The sequence below is a fragment of the Muscardinus avellanarius genome (assembly GCF_963383645.1).
Source record: "Muscardinus avellanarius genome assembly, chromosome: 19".
In the NCBI taxonomy this organism is placed as follows: Eukaryota; Metazoa; Chordata; class Mammalia; order Rodentia; family Gliridae; genus Muscardinus; species Muscardinus avellanarius.
Window position 1 is genome coordinate 22,258,805 of NC_137805.1, and position 19,255 is coordinate 22,278,059.

The 19,255-nt window shown below is 53.5% G+C and overlaps 1 protein-coding gene across 1 annotated transcript in view; it reads right to left on the bottom strand.

Moving 5' to 3' along the window:
- CDH4 (cadherin 4) overlaps positions 1–19,255 on the bottom strand; it is a gene marked incomplete at both ends in the record, with an annotated part of 448,166 nt that overhangs the window by 110,720 nt on the left and 318,191 nt on the right. Inside the window, one exon of the mRNA XM_080716474.1 lies at positions 10,313–10,539. Coding sequence (XP_080572600.1) covers positions 10,313–10,539 — 227 coding nt within the window. The remainder of the gene's footprint in view (positions 1–10,312; positions 10,540–19,255) is intronic.

Consider the following 19,255-nt stretch of genomic DNA (forward strand, 5'->3'; position numbering starts at 1 on the left):
ATGGACAGAATAAAATGGTACTTAACAAACACAAAATAAAACAACACTAAGATGTCTGCGGTCTAACAAAGGGAGCGGGAGCCATTCCAAACAAGCGTCTGCATGAGTCTTGTTCTGTGAAGCGGGCTTCTGTCCGTCAGCGACGGGATGGGGGCTGGGCTCCTGCCCCAGGAGCCTGAAGCTACTTCTTATTTCTGACCTCTTACGAGAGGCGTGGTTCTGAAATCCCAGAGACAAGACAAAGAAAGGTTTCCTGAGTAAGACAGGGTGTCTTCTCACGGCCCATTTGGAAGTAGAAAGAGACACCAAGACGCCCAGGACCTGTTGAGCCTCGTGTACCAGGCCGGGGCTGGGCTCGAGCTCCACCATGGCCCCGGCCAGCTCTCGGCCCCCCTGACCCTGTTCCCAGAAGAGTGATTGTGGATGCAGAATGTGGGAGGTTTGCGGGGCAGAAGCCCGGGCTGCGGAGTCCTGAGCACGGCAGGCGTGGGAGAAACGGCGTGGCCCCGGCTTTTCAGCAACACTGAGCGACGGCTGGCCTCTCGCGTGCACATTTTGTCATTCCTAATCAGCACCACTGACCACATTTCTCTAGAGCATCTCAGAGCCACCTGCCCCTTGGCCTCGTCTTCCCCAGAACCAAAGACACAAAAAACACAGGGTCTTAGCCAGCACGCAGCAGGTGGCTCCCATGCCGGCCTCTTTGGGGAGATGGCGAGGGCTCCGTCAGCTCCGAAAAGCCCAGGAAGGAGGCTGCGCGTTGCTCCAGCACCAAGAACTCAGCACCGAGCGTGTGTGTGTGTGGCCGCCCACAAGGGCCCGGGCATCAGCAAATGCCCCGGCGAGAACAGCTCGCTCCAGAGAGTGAAATTCTGTGAGATTGGAAACACAGCACACAGAATCAGTCTTCATTTTACAGAAAAACTCAGCCACAGAAAAATTAAGTCAAATGCAAGTTCCGGGAAAACGTGCTATTCTTCCTGGATGGATCCGCTCATCGTGAGGGTCCTGGGTCCCACCTGGAGGCTGCGGCAGCGGGGAAGGTGTGGCCTTCAGCCAGGTCCCCGGAACATGCCGCCGTCACGCCTGCCGCCGTCACCGCCGCCGGGGCAGGTGCCCGGGGTGGCCGGTGCCGCCTGCGCCCACGGGCTTCCACTCACGAGGCTGTCCTGTCAGGAACCGTTTTGCCGGCTAAAAAGAAACGTGTCCACAACTACCTCACCACTGTTGTCACGAAATCCTCCAGAAACACGGAGGATTTTATTTTTAACCAACTATCAGATGGGAGCATGGAGAGAAACAGAGCGCGTGTCAGTCGGTCTGAGAAATCCTGGCTCCACTTTTGCTTTAAACACCTACAGGGGGCCGGGCCCTCGCCTTTCTCCTGGGGGGCTCTTCACAGTGCTCACACACACACACTTGCACACACACGTGCTCACACACACATCCCTCACACACAGATGCACAAGGCTCACAATGCAACCACACATGCACAAACACACGTGTACACCTACACAACCACACCTCCACACATGTGCACACGTGTACACCCATGTCCAACTACACACAAACACACTTCCACACACATGCACACATGTGTATACCTACAATGCAACCACACACAAACACACCTCCACACGTACGTATATATTCACACATGAAGACGCTGCACACATGTACACATGTGCACAATACCACACATATGCATGTGTACATGCTCACACACAACCACATATTTGCACACATGCACACACTCATACATGTGCATGACCACATGTGTGTACTTCTACAGTACAACCACACAATCTTTAAACATGTACACATCATGTGCAGACATACACTCACACATGTATGCACAAACCTTCACACACACATGGGCGCACTCACTCGTGCACTCACACACATGCACAACTCTCATACAGGTGTGCTCACATGCCTCCATACACAGTGCACTCACACACTTGCACACACCATCACACATGTACACATAGATGTGCACTCGCAGCACACACCCACACAGCTCACATGTGTGCACATGATTTCACATGTATGTGCACTTGCAGATACATGTCACATACACACGCACACAAATGTGCACACCCACACAACTCTCACAGGTGTGCATGTGCCCGCCACGCCTTCACACACATGTGCACGGGCAGAGGCACACACAGGCACAGATGTGCACACTCACGGGGAGTGGTGCGGGCCCTATGCATTCTGAGTGTGTGCAGGGTCGTGCGGCGCTGCCCTCGTCCCCGCGCGGCGCTCTCTGTGTGAAAGCCCGTCCACTCTCCCTTTTGGGAGGACGCCAGCCACTGGACTCAGGCCGCGCCAGTGGCCACCCCTTAACTAACCACACCCACAAAACCCAAAGTGGCCCCCTTCTGAGGTCCGGAGCCTGGGCTTCCACACGGCAGCCCGTGCAGCCGGGCGGGTCTGCAAAAGCCCCGAGGCCCGGCCGCCGCGCCCGGCTCGCTGTCTGTAGGAGCTGACCGCCTAAAGCCCGTATTAGCTTCATAAACAACCGCTTCTATGTGCCGGGGCCAGCGACACGGAGGGCAGCCGATGGCTGCCAGGAGCTTCACCTCCGGCATCTACCGTGAGGTGGAGGTGGCTGGATTCCTCAGGGCAGTGCCCGCCCTGGGAAACGTGCCCGCATTTGCATTTTCTAATTGAACCGCTATCAGCTTTCCTGCAGGGCGGCACAAAATAAAGTTCTTGCTGGTTCTAGCCCTGTTCACATCACCCTGGAAAGCCCGCTTCGATGGCGCAGGAGAGCCGAGGGAGGGAGGCGGCGTCGCCGCTCTTCACGGTCGTCTAACTGTAAAGCTGTCAGTTTTCCGGAGGGTGGCAGACAGTTGCTAAAATAACAGACCGGGAGGCTCCCGCGCGGAGCGTGTCCAGAACCAGGAAATGAGGCGGCTGCTGCTGCCGCTGGCAGGACCGTGCCTCCACGCCGGACACGCAGGCCTCTTTACGCATTTTCTTAAAGTACTCATTGTGAGCTATTGACTGTGCAAAAAAGTGTACCAATGCGAGTCGGTGGATAAGTAAGTTACCGCACAACGATAGTGCCGGCCCCTCCCCACAAGACCCCCCTCCTACTCTTCCTGCCCCAGCACGCTCCTTCCCACCCCCGGCACCCCGACTCTGGTGTTGCTCGGGCTCAGACTTCCTGTGGATTCTACTGTGTGGCACGCCTTCCTCCCATCCCGGTGCCCCCTGCTTTCCTTCCTTGGTCATGAGTATGAAACCCTTCAGCTGGTCATTTTTAGCTGGGGTGTGTTCATCTTCACCGCTATATACTATTCCACTGCACAAAGCCACACACTCTACCTCACTGTTCTAAGGGTGACGGTGTCTGGCTGTGTCTAGGTTTGGGCTATCACAAGCCAGCCTGCTCTCGGGGCTCCGTGGAGCTGCGCGCTCACTCCCACGGGCACCCAGTGAGCGCCAGACATGCCTGTGGTCAGCCTCATGGCCAGCTGCAGAGCTCTTGCCACTGTGCCCAGGCCCCCATCTATCAGGGCTCCCAGCCCCAGGAGCCCCTCGCATTGCGTCCTCCCAGTTCCAGCCACGTGGGGCTCCTGCTTAGTGAGCAGCCTCTTCAAGTCTCCCGAGCCTGCCGGATAAAGTTCTCTGAATCTCTGGCGTTGTCCTTGGTCAGTAACTTGGGCCTGCAAATGCCCCACCTCGAGCTCTGGCTGAGCAATTTGCTCTCTTGGGTGCTCCCCCTCCTCCCCTTCTCCTCCTCCCCCTCCTCCCCCTCCTCTTCCCCTCCTCCTCCTCCTCCCCCTCCTCCTCCTCCCCCTATCCTTTTTCTTCTCCTTTTTCATTTTTTTGTGAGGCACTGGGGTTGAACCCAGAAGCACTCTTCCTCCGAGCTACACTCCAGCCCTATCTTTCTCTGTTTTGAAACAAGCTCCCACTAAGTTGCCGAGGGCCTCACCAAGTAGCCGAGCCCGGCCTGGGTCACAGCGTGCGCCACCATGCCCGGCTCTTATTTTTCTAAAGTCCAGGCATCGGCCTTTCTTGTGGCCTCGTGCCCTGTGTGCCGGGCGCGCACCGCCTCCCACCGCGAGGCCGCCGGCTCCCTGCTGGCCTCCGTGTTCACAGCCGGCCTCCAGCCAGCACTGCCTCTGGGGCGCACTGGGGCCCACTGCCCTTTCTCAGGGTGCCCAGTTGGCATGGGAGCATGCGCTAGAGAGACGGGCCTTCCTCCACGATCGAGTCGGCACGGAAACTTACTCTTTTAAAGCCAGATTTAGTATTCTATGCATGTGGGCCAAGAGGCCAGATTAAGAACATTGTACCAGCACTCACACGACCACTTAAAATGTCACCGTTTACAAATATAAAAGCCAGCTGGGCGTGGCGGTGCACGCTTGTCATCCCCACACTTTTGAGCCTGAGACAGGACGATCGCACAGGTTCGAAGCCAGCCTCAGCTACTTAGTGAGGCTCTCAGCAACTTAGTGAGACCCTGTTTCCAAATAAAATATAAAATAGGCCTGGGAGTGTAGCCTCGAAGTAGAAAGCCCCTGGGTTCCATCCCTAGTATTAAAAAAGAAAAAAAAAAGAAAAGAAAAGCCAGCCAGGCGTGGTGGTGCACACTTGCAATCCCAGCATTCGGGAAACTGAGACAGGAAGATCACGGTTTGCGGACAGCCTCAGCTACTTAATGAGGCCCTTTGAAACTCAGTGAGACCCTGTTTCAAAATAAAGAATAAAAAATAGGGCTGGGGTGGAGCTCAGATGTAGAGTGCCCCTGGGTTCCATCCTCAGTACCACACACACACACACACACACACACACACACACACACACACACACACAATATATATATATATATATATATATATATATATATATATATATATATAAATAAAAGCCGCTCTTAGCTTGCAGGCCGCAGAAGAGCAGGTGGCCAGTGGCTTCTCCTTGGGGTGGGCCTGCTGGCCTCGGCCCTACGGCACCGCTCATGAAGAAGCAGGTCCCAAGCCAGGCTCTGTGGTGCGTTCATATAATCCCAGTCCTTGGGAGGCTGAGTTGGGAGGACAGCAGGCTCAAGGCCAGACTCAGCAACTCAGCGAGGTCACGTTTCAAAATAAAACAATAAAATGAGCTCAGGTGTAGCTTGGAGGTAGAATGCCCTTAAGCCCCTAGAATCAATTTCTAGTACAAAAAAAAAAAAAAAAAAAGAAAGCAGCGCTCTGACCCGCGTGTTCCGCCAGGGCGTGCTGTCGAGGTGGGTGGGCTGTGTTGCTGAAAAGACGCATGTCCACAGAGCTGACTTTAAGGACATTAAACATCTTTTTCCGGGCTCACTGTTCTGTTCCACTTCTCTCTGACCATTTTGCTTTCAAAGCTCGTCATTTTAATCGATGTAGTCCATTCACAGTGGCTGGAGAGAGTCGGGGCGCGGTGGTACTGAGTGGGGTGGGCGGGGCCAGGGATGGGGGCAGAGCAGGGAGGCCCGCCCCGCGTCTTCCAGCCCTGCTGGGAGGCTGGGAGGCCCGCTCCGCCCCTCCGGAATGGCCCCTCTCCTGTTTCTGTTGTTCCAGGCTGTTCAGGGCTTTTTGCATTTCTACTTATAAATTTAAAACCCACTCTTTACCCTTCTGGAAGCAAACAAGCAAACCACCCTGCTGGGCTTTTCACGGGGATTGCCTTGACTCCTGGAGGCCTTAAGGGAGATTAATATTGCCACAACCTCGCACCTTCTGAGCGTGCTCTGTCCCTCCAGACGCACCTTCATCATCACGTGCAAGGGCCTGGGCACTTTTTGTTAGATGCCTTCCCAGTGAGGCGATCGTTTTGAATGCTACTTTACTAGGGACATGGTTTGTACTTCATTTTGTGATGTTCAGGGCTGGGGTAGAGAAATCCAACTGGACCCCCTCACTCATTCCAGCAGCTGACCTACCGGGTCTTTAGACGTTCCGCATTCAGTCATTTTAGTTTTATTTATCTTGATTTCTTTTCTTGCCTTACCCTCGGCTTCACCCTCCAGCGTGTGGTGTAACACTGAGCCTCTGACCTTGAGGGAAGGCTCTGAGCGCTCTGTCAGTGAGTCAGATGGTGCTGTAGGTTTCTGTAAACACCCTTTGTGAGGGGAAGCAAGGCCCCTTCTTCTCTCTGCTATATATTCTCCGTCTTGAAGGGAGCCTAAATTTTAACGGCGGATATCCAGAGGATCACACATTTTTTATCCTCTTTTCTGTGATGAATTACATTAATTCAACTATCTTACGTTCTTGGAACAAATCCATTTTGTCCGTGACTTATCGTCTTAGGTAAACATAGCTAAACTCGACTTTGTCAATATTTTACTTAGGACTGTGCACCCATTTATGGGCGGGACTGGTCCACAATCATCCTTTCTCTTTTTGTTTTGTGGTTCTAGATGTTTTTGGACATAGTTTTTGCTAGTTTTGGTCATGGCTTTTTGTCAGCATGGACAGGTTCCTGGCTGGTTTTGGACATGACTCACACTGGGATTGGGTCACAATTCTTGTTCATGCTGTGCTAACTTCTTGCTGGTTTGGGGCATGGTCTTTATCAAGATTCATGACAGCAAAATTTTTGGGGAATAGATTCCTCTTATATAACTCTCTGGGAAAGTTTGTGTAGGGCTCATTTTTTTTTTTTTTTTTTTTTTTTTTTTAGTGGTACTAGGGGTGGAACCCAGGGGCTTTCTACCTCCAGGCTATACTCCCAGACTTATTTTATACTTTATTTGGAAACAGAGTCTCACTAAGTTGCTGAGAGCCTCACTAAGTAGCCGAGGCTGGCTTCAAACCTGCGATTCTCCTGTCTCAGCCTCCCAAGCGCGGGATTACAAGTGTGCGCCACCATGCCTGGCTTTTATTCTTTTATTTTGAAACAGGGTCTCACTGAGTTGCAAAGAGCCTCACTAAGTAGCTGAGGCTGGCTTCGAACCTGCGATCCTCCTGTCTCAGCCTCCCAGGCGCGGGGATCACAAGCGTGCGCCACCACAGCCAGCGTGTAGGGCTCATTTTAATGTTTCCTAAAAGCTTGGGTGGAACTTGACTTCGGAGTCAATAAGATGCATCTCACTGATACATATTTTAATTTTTTTGTAACAATAAAACAGTGTAGACTTTCTTCTCACGTTAGTTTTGGAAAACTGCATACCTATTCCACGTGTGTTTTAAATATATTGGCACAGTTATACATAACACCCTCCAGTGACCTCTCCAGGCCTGCCGGGTGGTCCTCTTCCATCCTCAAGCGGATGGTTGCAGTATCTGTTCGTTTTCTCACTTCGTCTGACCAGCTCCGTGTTCTACAGACCCGGCTTTACCGTGGACCCTATGGCTTCCTGCTGCACTGGGTTCTGCTCCTACTTTCTTTCTCCCACTGTATTTGGCTTGGCTTCCTGCTCTTTCTGTAACTTCGTGGGATGACTGTTTAGACTGCTGGCGTTTGCGCTGTACCTTCTCATCCGTACACAAGGACCATCATCTCTGCGGGGCAGGGCTGTAGCTGCACCCCACCAGTTTTATTACTCAGTTGAGAAGAGGCTCCAACTTTCACATGATTTCTTTTTCTACCCAAGGGTCAAGAGGACAGCTTTTAGTTAACTTCTAAGCCTATGGAGATTTTCTAGGTATCTTCTTTGTTACTGATTCCAGCTTAATTGCTCCGAGGTGAGAAAAAAACCATGTTTTGATTTTAAATCTTTGGGGTACGTTGAGACGCGCTTGGCTAGCCTTTGGAAACGGTCTGTGTGTTCTTAGAAAGGCCGTGTGTCTGGAGCAGGCTGGTTTCTGCGTTCTACACGTCCTGCGAGCTTACTTACTGCTGGCGTGGCCCTCACCTTCTGTTTCGTTGCTCAAAGTCTGTTGCTTGTCCCTTTACGCACTGATGGAGGCCTGTTAAAATTTACCACCGACTGTATACTTGTCTACCATTTGCTGCCCCCGCCCCTTCTGTCCACTTTGGTGTAACTGTTTTGAAGTCATGTAAGTGCAGACAACTCCAAGATTCTTGTCTTGGGGCAGATTGGGCTTCTCACCATTAGGAAGAGGTCTCTTGACAGCCACGCTTCTCCTCGGGTCTGTTTGTCTGATGCAGCAGAGGCCCCACTGGAGTTCTTGTGACTGGTAGTTTTTCCTTTTAACTTTTTTCAATTCTTAAGCTTTTTGGATGTTTTCTATTCTTTTTTTTTTCTTTTCTTTTTTTTTTTTGTACTAGGGATTGAACCCAGGGGCATTCTACCTCCAAGCTACACCCCAGCCCTATTTTTTATTCTTTATTTGAAAACAAGAGGCTGTGATAGGAGAATCACCAGGAGAATCACGGTTCACAGACAACCTCAGCTACTTAGTGGGGCCCTTTGCAAGTCAGTGAGACCCTATTTCAAAACAAAGAATAAAAAAAAATAGGGCTGGGGGTGTAGCTTGGATGTAGAATGCCCTTAGGTTCCATCCCAGTACTGCAAAAGCAAAAAAAAAAAAAAAAAACAAAACAAAACAAAATAAAACAAAACATAAGATGGGACTGGGGGTTTACTTCAGAGGTAGACTTCCCCTGGGTTCAACCCTGGGTTCAATCTTTAGTACCATATATACACATACAGAAATACTGATTTATTTAAATCTACTACCCTACTCAAACAGAACTATATAGTTCATTTATTCTATGATTCCTTTCTCTTTTCTGGCAATTTTGCAGTAATAATTTGTATTATTTTAGATCTTCCAAATCTTAGAATCTATACAATTTTATGGGCCTTTTAGTGACTTTTCAAAGACTTTGTAACAAGTGCCTTTGTCCTATCAAAGTGTAATACAGGTTGATCATCCTTTGTCCCCAAATCCAAAATCAGAAGTGCTCTAAAACTGGAAGCTTTTTGAGCATCCACAGGGTGCCTCAGCTGGCACATTCTGTGCCTGACCTCATGAGACGGGTCACAGTTAAAAAATGTAGAGAATTACTTTCAGGCTATGTGCATCAGGTATATATGAAACATAAACAGATTTTGTGCTTAGACTCAGGTCCTATCCCCAAGACATCTCATTATGCATATGCAGATATTCTAAAATCTGAAAAGAATCTGAGAATCGAACCACTTCTGGTCCTAAGCATCTTGGAAACAGCAAAGGGCTTTCAGCCTGCATCAGTGGGGCACCTCCACCATTCCTAGAACACGCCTCTCCTCCCTTAGGTCCCGGCTACCCTGCCCGGGGTCTCTGTACCCGAGGGAGCGGCCGGACCCCACCCACCCACCCACACGCCTGCCCACTTGGTCTGCCCAGCGCTTCCTTCTCTCCCTTATTGATATTTCTCCTCAATGCATCTTTCGACTAGAGGACATGCCTTGTGAGATTCTTGCAGCTTTTGTTGATTGAAAATGTCTTTATTGAACTTCCTAGAGGACAGTTTTACTGGGTATCAAAATCCTGTTTTCCTTTAACACTTTAAAAATATCATTCCATTGTTTCTAGCTCCCACAGTTCCTATTGGGAGGCCGGGCCTCAGGCCATCATTCTGCAAAAGAACTCAGCCACAGAGCCTTCAGCCTCCGCGGTGGACTCGTGGAGTGGGGCTGCTGCTAGAGAGGAGCTTCGATGCTTGGTTCGGGGCACTCAAGACCTCCTTTCCAAGGCGGGTCAGCTCATCGCTGAGGTGGAATCCTTTCCTGCTGAGTTCCTGCTTTCTCTAACTGAAATCCGTTCTAGTTAATTTAAGAAAAAAGACAAAACACAAGTCCCTGTTTTCCCAAAGTGGGTCGCTCGGCACGCCTGTCTTACAAGTTGGCCCATGAAGAAGGTCAGACAGGTTTGGGGAAACTTGCAGTGCTTTACAATCCGAGGCTTACCAACAAACGAGGCTGAGTCGTGACGGGCAAACCTGCCTCAAGGAATCTGCTTAACTCTGTTTAACCCCTTGCTTCCTGAAGTCCTACCTGAGGGGAACACCACCCTATATTGTGTGTGGCTCGGCTGACGGGCACGATCCCCAGGCAGGCAGGCTACAGAATTTGTAGTGTCCAGTTTGAAGTGGAAACACAAGGGCCTCGTTCAGATGCCTCAAAGACCATCAAGATGGCCACATAGTTTGGTGAACTGAGTGTGGCCTGTGTGCTGGCTCATGCCAGCAGCCCTGCTGCAGGATGGCTCAGGGACTGGGGATGCCATGGACAGCACGGCTTCTCTGCCTGGTGCAGCCACAGAGCTGCCGGCCCTCAGCTTAGGGAGCCTGGGCAGAGGTCTGCCTGGACCTTCAGAGAAGCAAGGCCCTGGATGCTGGGCACAGGCCTCCCCCTGCCCTCGCCCCTTACCTTGTGCCCGGAGTGTGAGGACCAGGTCTGGGCCACCAGCAGCCGCACCACGGCGTCCCACTGCTCAGCCGTCTGGCGGTCCCGCGCTGTCACCGTGAAAGCCACCTGCTCGGAGGGGATGCGCAGCTCCCGGGCGGCGAAGACCGTCCCATCGGCCCCGACCTTGAAGTCCAAGCTGCTGGTCTCATATTGTGTCCCTCTGGTCCCCAAACAGCTGCTGAACTTGACTGTAAGAGAAGAGGAGGAGACGGTCAGGGCAGCCTGGCCGGAGAAAGGGCGACAGCAACAAAGTGCAGAGCATTCTGGGTCCCTGAGAAGCCCGGGAAATAGTGCTCCCTGACACCTTGACCTTCCCAGGACATAGGATGCTTTATCCCTGTCCCCCGTGGAATGAGCTACGGGCCCAGGACAAGGAGGGGGACAAGCAAAGGCGGCATCCGGTGTCTAACCGAGCTGCTCTCCACCTCTGCAGACCATCGCTCCCGCTGTTACCTCAGCATCCAGCTGGAGGCCCTGAGCCTCTTGGGGTGTTCTCTACCCAGGGAATCCTGCCTGGCCTCCCAGCTCTTGCCTGCGCGAGCCTCCGCTGCCCTTAAAGCCCCAGCGGGTCTGTTTACCACCCAAGACCAAGTGCAGAGAGGAGCCAGAGAAAGCTGGCGCTCCGGGTGGATCCTGGGAGCCGAACTCAGCTGAGTTTCTGCTCATATTGTTATTTATAGCAAGAACGAGGACCTGCGAGCCAGGGGCAGGCAGGCGGGGAGAGGCAGGGAGCAGCCGGGCCGGCCGTGCGCGCTCTTGGTTAGCTGCCGACGACGGCTGAGGCAGGCTGTCTGCTGACACTGCTGGGTACCACACAACGCTTTGCTTCCAAAACATTAATTAAGCAACCAAATTGCTTGCCCCTCCTGGCGGCTCCGGCGGCACGGCCATTTTTAACTCTGCTGCAGAAAAAAAGACATCTCCAAAGCCGCGTGTGCATTTGGGTCACATTAGTGTGTTTTTCACACGTGCGCGTTTTCAGCCGTCACCTGACGCCGCGGTAAGTGAGGAGGCCCCGCCAGCCAGCGCCGCATTCTGCTGATAACAGCGACGGAGAACGTTACCTCATATTTATAAAAATGTGGGTAGCTCAGCGATTCTGGGGGAGGATTGGTTTTTCTAAAGCCACTCTGCTGTCATAGCTTATATGATTTAATTACTATTTATCCTAAAAACTAAAAAAAGCTACTTGCTGTTATGTCTGATAAAGCGTTTCCCCTCGGGTTCACCTTCCGTCGCTGCCTGCCTTGAAGTAATAAACAACACGCGCGTTTCTTCATCTCAGCTAGTTCCCTAGATGCCTCCTCAGATGCTGGCGCCTCCCACTTGCGGGCCTAATATAAAAATGTTGTGGCCGGGCGTGGTGGGCACGCTTGTAATTCCAGCATTCGGGAGGCTGAGACAGGAGGATCGGGGTTTGCAGACAGCCTCAGCTACTGCTTAGTGAGGCCCTTTGCAACTCTGTGAGATCCTGTTTCAAAATAAAGAATTAAAAAATTGGGCTGGGGGTGTAGCTCAGAGGTAGAATGCCCCTGGGTTCCATCCCCAGTACCGCAGGGAAAAAAAAAATGCTGTTAACTGTGATGAAACCAGGCATCTCTCGCTGGGGAGCAAGCCCCGTTGGGCCCTGAGCTGCCTGGGCTGGGTTTTCTCTAATGAGCCAAGGCGAGGGGCGCAGCGGCACCCTAGACTTCTCCCCAAAGGAAGGATGGAATAATGACATTCTGTCCAAGTGACAGGAGAACAGGAAGCTGCTTTTATTGTACACTTGGCCCCGAGAGTAAACAAATTAAAATCAGCGGCAATCTGAGTGGCTCAATCATTTCTGACACCCAATTGTCACTGACAAGATAAAAACGAGAGTCTGTGATTGCTGAGAGATTAGCACCAAATGCGCGAGGAGGCCCCTTTGTTCTCAAAAAAGCAAACGTCTACTAAAATTAATGGGATCAGACAGCGGCGGGAGGCATTGTGTGTCTTGGGATTAAATAACGAGGTGGCGGTGCGTTTGAAGACGCGGGCTCCGGGCTGTGGCGCCGTCTTCAGCAAGCACCACGCTGCTCTGAGGAGGACCCAGCATCTGAGCTGCCTGCTTGGGAAGCAGCGGAGCCTCTGTCCACAGGGGCCCGGGCTGGGCCTGGCGGGGGATGGAGAAGCAAGAGGCCCTGAGAATCAGGCCTGCAGCGGTCCTGCATAAAGGGGGCCTCTCCTCACGGAGTTCAAGGGGTCTCCTGAAATTCTGGAAGCTGTAGGTCAGACGCGGCCCCGTCCAGTCACCGGAGAGCTCAGGGCTTTGTGACAAGACGCCCCAACATCCGTTTCCCACAGAGCCATGGGCCCAGCGATCCTGGGTGTGAAAACCACTGCCAGGTCCCTCCTCAGCAAGATGGCGGCGAAGAGGAGCTGCGGCTTGGCGGTGGGCGAGGGCGTGGCTCAGGGAAAAAGGTCAGGATACGGGAGAGTGGAGAAGGCAGAGGTCCCACAGAGCACCCAGGGCCAGCTTCCCAGGACAGAGTCTCCGAGCCCTGCCCTTCACCTGCTCCTCAGAGGTTCCCAGGCATCAGGATAGGGATGGCCAAAAAAGGGACACCTCTGTGAGAATCAACCCCCGAATGCCACTCAGGATGCCGCGAGCACGTGGGGCCAGGCCGCTGGGGAAATGGGGGCAAGACAGGGACACGCCCCTCCTTGTGGGTCCCCTGCAGGTGGCTACTGGAACGCTCAGCAGCCAGGCGGTGGCCAACTTTGCCCCCTTCTTATTGTGTCCGGTTCTATTTTTGGAGGCTTCATCTTTCTCTGCAAGGGTGAACGTGCTTGAGGAAGGCGGAGGGAAGAGAACATAGGTATGTGTGCCCGGGGCCAGAGAGCAGGCCCCGCACAGCTCCCCGGCTGCTCTCTTGGCCTGGAGTCCAAGCCCAAGACCCCAGCTGGCGAGGCCTCTGCTGCTGACAGAGCTTGCTGGGCTGCCGCCCTCACCTCCATCGCTCCCAAGGGCAGCGGTCATTCGTTTCACCGCAGCCACCACTGAATCCCGGGCTGAGTGCCGTGGGACTGTCCCACATCCACAGGCTCCTAGGTAGGACAGGTGGGTCCTGGGAAGGATGCTGGCGCAGCCCCAGAACTGCAGCCTGACAATGCCGCCTATCTTTCCAGACCGGTGGGGGCAAGGAGGAGTTCTGGGGCTTGGAGCTGCATGAACGGGGTGGCGTGGGGGGTGGCCGTAGGTCGTGGTGGGCGGCTTCGCCCGGCTCTCCGATCTTAGCTCAGAGTCAGGCCCCCCAAGCCTCGTCCCCTCCTTCATAGCGCCCATCTTGTTACCACTGCCCCCTCCACACCTGGACCTTCTGGCCCATGTCCTCCAGGGCTGCTGGGCATGTGGAGGGCAGGGCTGGGTCCTGCGTCCTGCCTGTCTGGTGGCTGTGCCGTGCTGGGCACATGGTCAAGGCGAGGGGGTGTGGTCTGCCCTGGCCCTCCAGGCAGCACCGCTTCCAAGCTGCTGGGCCGTGGACTGGGCGCAGAACCATCATGGGACCGGCCTCCCTCTCTGGCTCCTCCCTCATCCCAGGTGAGAGCCCCCGCCCGGGACCGCCATGAGCAGCCCGGGCTAACATGTTAGCTGACATTCTTCTCTGTGTGTTTGGTTTTGGTCTTCTAATTTCTCTCCTAGTCTTTTGGAGAAAATTAAAACCCTATGGGATGCTCCAGGAAACTCTTCCTTCAATGCACGAGGTAAAACCAGCAGATGTCACGGGAATTCCTCTTCTGACTTGAGCGCAGAGCACACATTTGATCTGGACTCAGTGGTGCGTCCCCATTGCCTGAGTGTCGTCCCTGCACCTGCGCCGGCACCCTGGGGGCACGGCCTGCCGGGCTCCAACCAGGCAGCGGCATCCCCGTTACAGAGATCGGGAAACTGAGGCTGAGGTAACTCCCTCCTCCTCTCTCCTCCTCCTCCTCCTCCTCTTCCTCTTCTTCCTCCTCCCTCTCCTTTTTTTGTGGTACTGGGGATTGAACCCAAAGCATTCCACCTCTGATCTACACCCCCAGGCCCTATTTTATTTTTTAAATTTTTTATTGGTGCATTGTAGTCATCCATCTTAGTGGGGTACAGGATGGTGGAGGCACACATGCACACATCACCCAGTTAGCCCTTCCCCAATCCCCACCCCATTCCCTCCCCTCCCTCCTCCCCATGTTTGGCTTAGAGGTTGACATTGATATGTTTGTTAAAGTACATCATATGCATTAGAGAATTTCCCCATTTTTTAAATTTTGAAACAGGGTCTCCCTAGGTCGCGGAGAGTCTTGCAAAGTTGCTGAGGTTGGTCTTGAACCTGGGATCCTCCTGAATCAGCCCCCCAAGTACTGGGATTACAAGCCTCTACGCCTGGCTGCCTCACACCTTCTTGAAGGTGGCAAGAGAAGAGGTGGGATTTGAACCCAGAGCAGCAGATCTCTGCGGACCCCGGGCCTCCACACGCCTGGGTCTGTGAGGTGGCCACAAGAGGCCGCCTGTGTGTCTCCTGCTCCGTGCAGCCTGGGGGCTCTTCTGCAGGGCCCAGGGTGGTGCCTGTGCCCTCCCCTCCTTGCCTCCTGATGCACTCCGTGGGGGGGAGGTCCAGATCCACGGAGCTGGCCTGCAGCCGGCTTTCAGAAACACCACGGCCCCAGATCTGGACCAGGGGAGAGCGCGGCCCATATGGGAACAGGCCCTGCAGGGTGCGGCTCCCTTGGGCCCGCGAGGAAACCCACCTGGGGAGGTGGTGTCTGTTCAGGCCTCAGCAGACAGGGCCCACCTGTTCCCACGGCCCTGGGGCAGCCCTTGTGTTTTCTGGTTGGCTAATTACTCCATTGGTTTTATTTTTTTATTTTTTTCATTTGCATATTTATTTTTTTATAAATAATTTTTTATTGAACATAAATGGTATACATTTAAACTATATTTGGTGCCCTCTCCCCCCATCCCCGTTTTCTCTTCCCCCCTCTCACCAATGGTTGTCCAGGTTAACCATGTCATATTCATAATTTTACACATATTCAGATGTAGACCCTCATTAATCAAGATCAGCCTTCCTCCTCTCCTATCTTTCCATTCTAACTTTGCTGGTATTTCCCCTCTATTATCTGGAGTCCCACTGGTATCCTCTGTGTTTCCTAGTTTGGGCATATTAGAGGAAACATATGTACCTTCTCCTTCTGTGCTTGGCTGATCTCACTTAACATAATGTTCTCCAGGGCTTTCCATCTTCTTGCAAATGATATAATTTTGTTCTTCTTTATGGCTGAATAGAATTCCATTGTGTGTATTTCCCACAGTTTTGCTATCCATTCATCTGTTGATGGAGATCTGGGTTGGTTCCATATTTTGGCTATTACCATTTATAAAAAGATGAATCTAAACCTCTATATCTCACCAAGCACAGGAATCAACTCAAGATGGATCAAAGACTTAGAAATTAGACCTGAGACTGAAGTTAGTAGAGGAGAGCATAGGTTCAACACTACAACATATTGGCACAGGCAGTAACTTTCTCAACAAAACCTCCAAAGCTCAGGAAATTAAATCAAGAATAAACAAGTGGGATAACATCAAACTAAAAAGTTTCTTCTCATCAAAGGAAACTATCAACAACCTAAAGACGAAGCCTACAGAATGGGAAAGGATCTTTACCAGCCACCATTCTGATAGGGGGCTAATATCCAGAGTATACAAAGAGCTCAAAAGACTCTACACTAGCAAAACAAACAACCCAATCAAGAAATGGGCAAATGAACTAAATAGACACTTCACAAAAGAAGAGATACAAAGGGCCAATAGATACATGAGAAGATGTTCTCCATTGGTTTTAAATGAACTTGGCTAGAGAAAACAGTGCCTCAGCCATGTGAGAAATCCCACCGAGAAGCCCAGCCCGGAGCCTCGCCAGGCCTGTCACCGTGGGGGAGCACAGAGGGTGTGGCAGCCCTGGGCTTTCTTTGGGACGAGTCCAACACCACAATTCTGCGGCTTCTCTGGCTTCGTATCTCTCATGGGTAAAAAGTACCAGGACCCTCGTTGTGTTCAAGAAAAATCTGCCCAAGTGGCAACTAATATTGAACTTGGGCTCCCCAGCGCGTCCTCCCCCGGAAAATACGGCACTAATAAACTCTCCGCGTCTTTATTTAATATTTATGGCACTGTGCAAACACCGGAGTCTGAGGAGCGAGACAAGCTCTTTGGAGGACTGGAGGGAGCCTGTGTGCAGCTCCTGCTGGGGCCCGAGTCCAGAGGGAAGAGGGATTTTTCTAGGTTTGGGTATTAAGTAGGCCTCTGTTTAACTGGTGCAGGTGTATGGGAGGTGTGGAGAGTGGGTGGCCAGCCGTGTTAAGCAGGGTTTGGGGCAAGAGTGTTTTCTGGAGAGGTGGTGGCAACTGCATCAGTGTGCTAGGAAACCCCACAGTTGCCTGCGGAAAGGATTGAGGAAGCGAGCAGCGGGCAGCCCAGCCAGGACCAGCCCAGCCAGCATCTCCAGCCAGGGAAGGCCCGTGGCCCCTCCTCAGCGCTGTGGTGAGCATGCAGGGGCACAGGGCGGGCGGCGGGAGGCAGCTCGTCATGCCTGTGCCAGGGAGGTGGGCTGGCGCCATGCCCTTCCCAGCAGGCCGCGGTGCTGCCCTGCACGAGGAGGGCACCTCAGTCCTTCTTTCTCAGGGTGGCAATGACAAGCTCTCCTACAGGCCCTGCTGCTGGCCAGGGGAGCTGGGGAGCTGGGGAATCCTGTGGGCCTGGCAGGGTGGCCCTGTGTGACTCGCCTTTGTTACTCAAGGTAATGGAGGTTCCTTTGACTCTGGAGCAATGGCAGTGATTTTAGGACTCTAGAAAAGAAAGCTTTTTTTTTTTTTTCAGCACTGGGGCTGAAGCCTCTGAGTACAGGGGCATTTGACCTCTGAGCTACACTCCCAGCACGATTTTTTATTCTTTATTTTGAAACAGGGTCTCACTGAGTTGCAGAGGGCCTCACTAAGTAGCTGAGCTGGCTGTGAACCGCGATCTTCCTGTCTCAGCCTCCAGAATGCTGGGATTACAAGCGTGCACCATCACTCCTGGCTAGAAAGCGAATTTTAATTGACTACCAAGAGCTAACTTTGTGAACTAACACCGACACTTCACACCCATGCACCCACCCATTGGCACACTCATTCAGCCACTCGGCGCTAGGTCAGCTGTCAACTCAGTGTCTCAGTGCTGAGGGTCAGCCTGGGTATCAGGCCCGCCAGAGGTGCACACCATTGAGTGACCAGCGGAGCCAGCGCTCCCCTGGGGTGCCCGGCTTTGTCCTCCACCGCGAGCCAGCCCTCCCTTCTCATTCCAGACGGAACCCTGGAGCCTGCCTTGCATGGTTCAAGTGGTTTCAAAGGATGGACCCGGGAGGACAGGATGGCAGCCTTCCTTGGACAACGTGGCTCCTTCCGTGGGGGTGTGACCTCTCCCACAGGCCTGCTGCTCCCACAGAGCTTGCCACGAGGGCCTTTATGGATGACTGCTCACGGCCTGTGGTCACACGACATCCTTAGCCTGCCACCCAGGGCGTGGCAGCAGGCGCAGGCGCAGCCCTGCCAGGCCGCGAGGTTTTGTGGGTGATTTCGCTAATGTCTGAAGAGGCTGGGCTTCCTACTGCAAATGCTCCCAGCTCTCCTGATATTGTTTAAAGGGAAAAGAGGGTGCTGCCCAAGGATCCTGGGACCTCCCGGGCGCTGGTGGTTCACACTGGTGGCGTTCTCTCTGCTGAGCGTGCCCTGGGCTCTGACCTCCTCCACGGTGAGTGGGGAGGTGGCTCAGGCTGTGGCAGGGTGGCAGGTGCAAGCTAACACATCCCCTTGGCTTGTGCCGGAGGATAATGAAAACGCGAGTGTTGATAATGGGGATGGCGGCTCTTGTGTGTTCAGCAGGCACCATGTCCCTGGGCGGGACCCAGGGCAGCAGGCAGGCCCCCCCTTGGGCCCACATGCCTCAGGGAGGGCCCACCGTCCCTGTGTGGCAGATGAACACTCTGAGAAATAAACTGGCCAGCGCACCCCGACTTCTGACACTTAGCCTCTGCCTCCCAATGTATGAGCTGAGTGAGGGGCGCCTGAACAGAAACCCCTCGGCCCCTCTCAGGAGGAAGCACCCTGGCCTGCCTGCTGGGTGCCGGTGCAGCTCCATGCCCAGCGTGGGGCCTGAGACTTGTCCCTGTATCACTGTGCTAGGACTAGCACCCGCTGCCTTGTTCCCCAGGCACGTCCAGGGGCCTGCTGCTGCAAGACTGGAGGGCGCGCACCATGTCCTCCAAGACCAGCGCCCTCGTCGCCTCTGCCTCTGCAAGGCCTGTGTCTTGGTGACCGGGGGTGGGGGGCGCCCCCGCCTCCAAGGCTCTGAGTGTACATTTGAACACTGCGCACCTGGAGTGGTAAGGAAGACGCTGGAATTGACACCGGGGGCTCCGGGGTGCCCCGCCGGGGCCGCAGCCTTCAAACACAACACACAGGACCCAGAGGCTATTTTTAGAGCTGCTCCTCTCTCCTTAGTTAAGTCTCGCACATCAGGACTGAGCAGTGACGTCATCTGCAATTAAGGCCCAGGTAGGGAGGCGGCTCCCGCGGTCCTGGGAGGCCCCCTCGCTGTACACAGGCAGCCACCAGGGGGGAGGGTCTCCTGTGGGCCTCCGGGCCTGGCCTTCCCTGTCTCCATCTTACCAGAAGTGCTGTCTGGAGCTGTTCCCTGCCTCCTGCATTTTATTCCTGCTCTGGCTCCATCCATTCAGGCTCGAGAGGTTGTCCTAATCTCCTCCCTCTCCCAAATACTTGGGAGGAGAGTCAGGCCCTGGGAAGGTTGAGAGGGCGGCTTCTGTGTGTTGACACAGAACAGCAGGCCCAAGACGAGGGGGC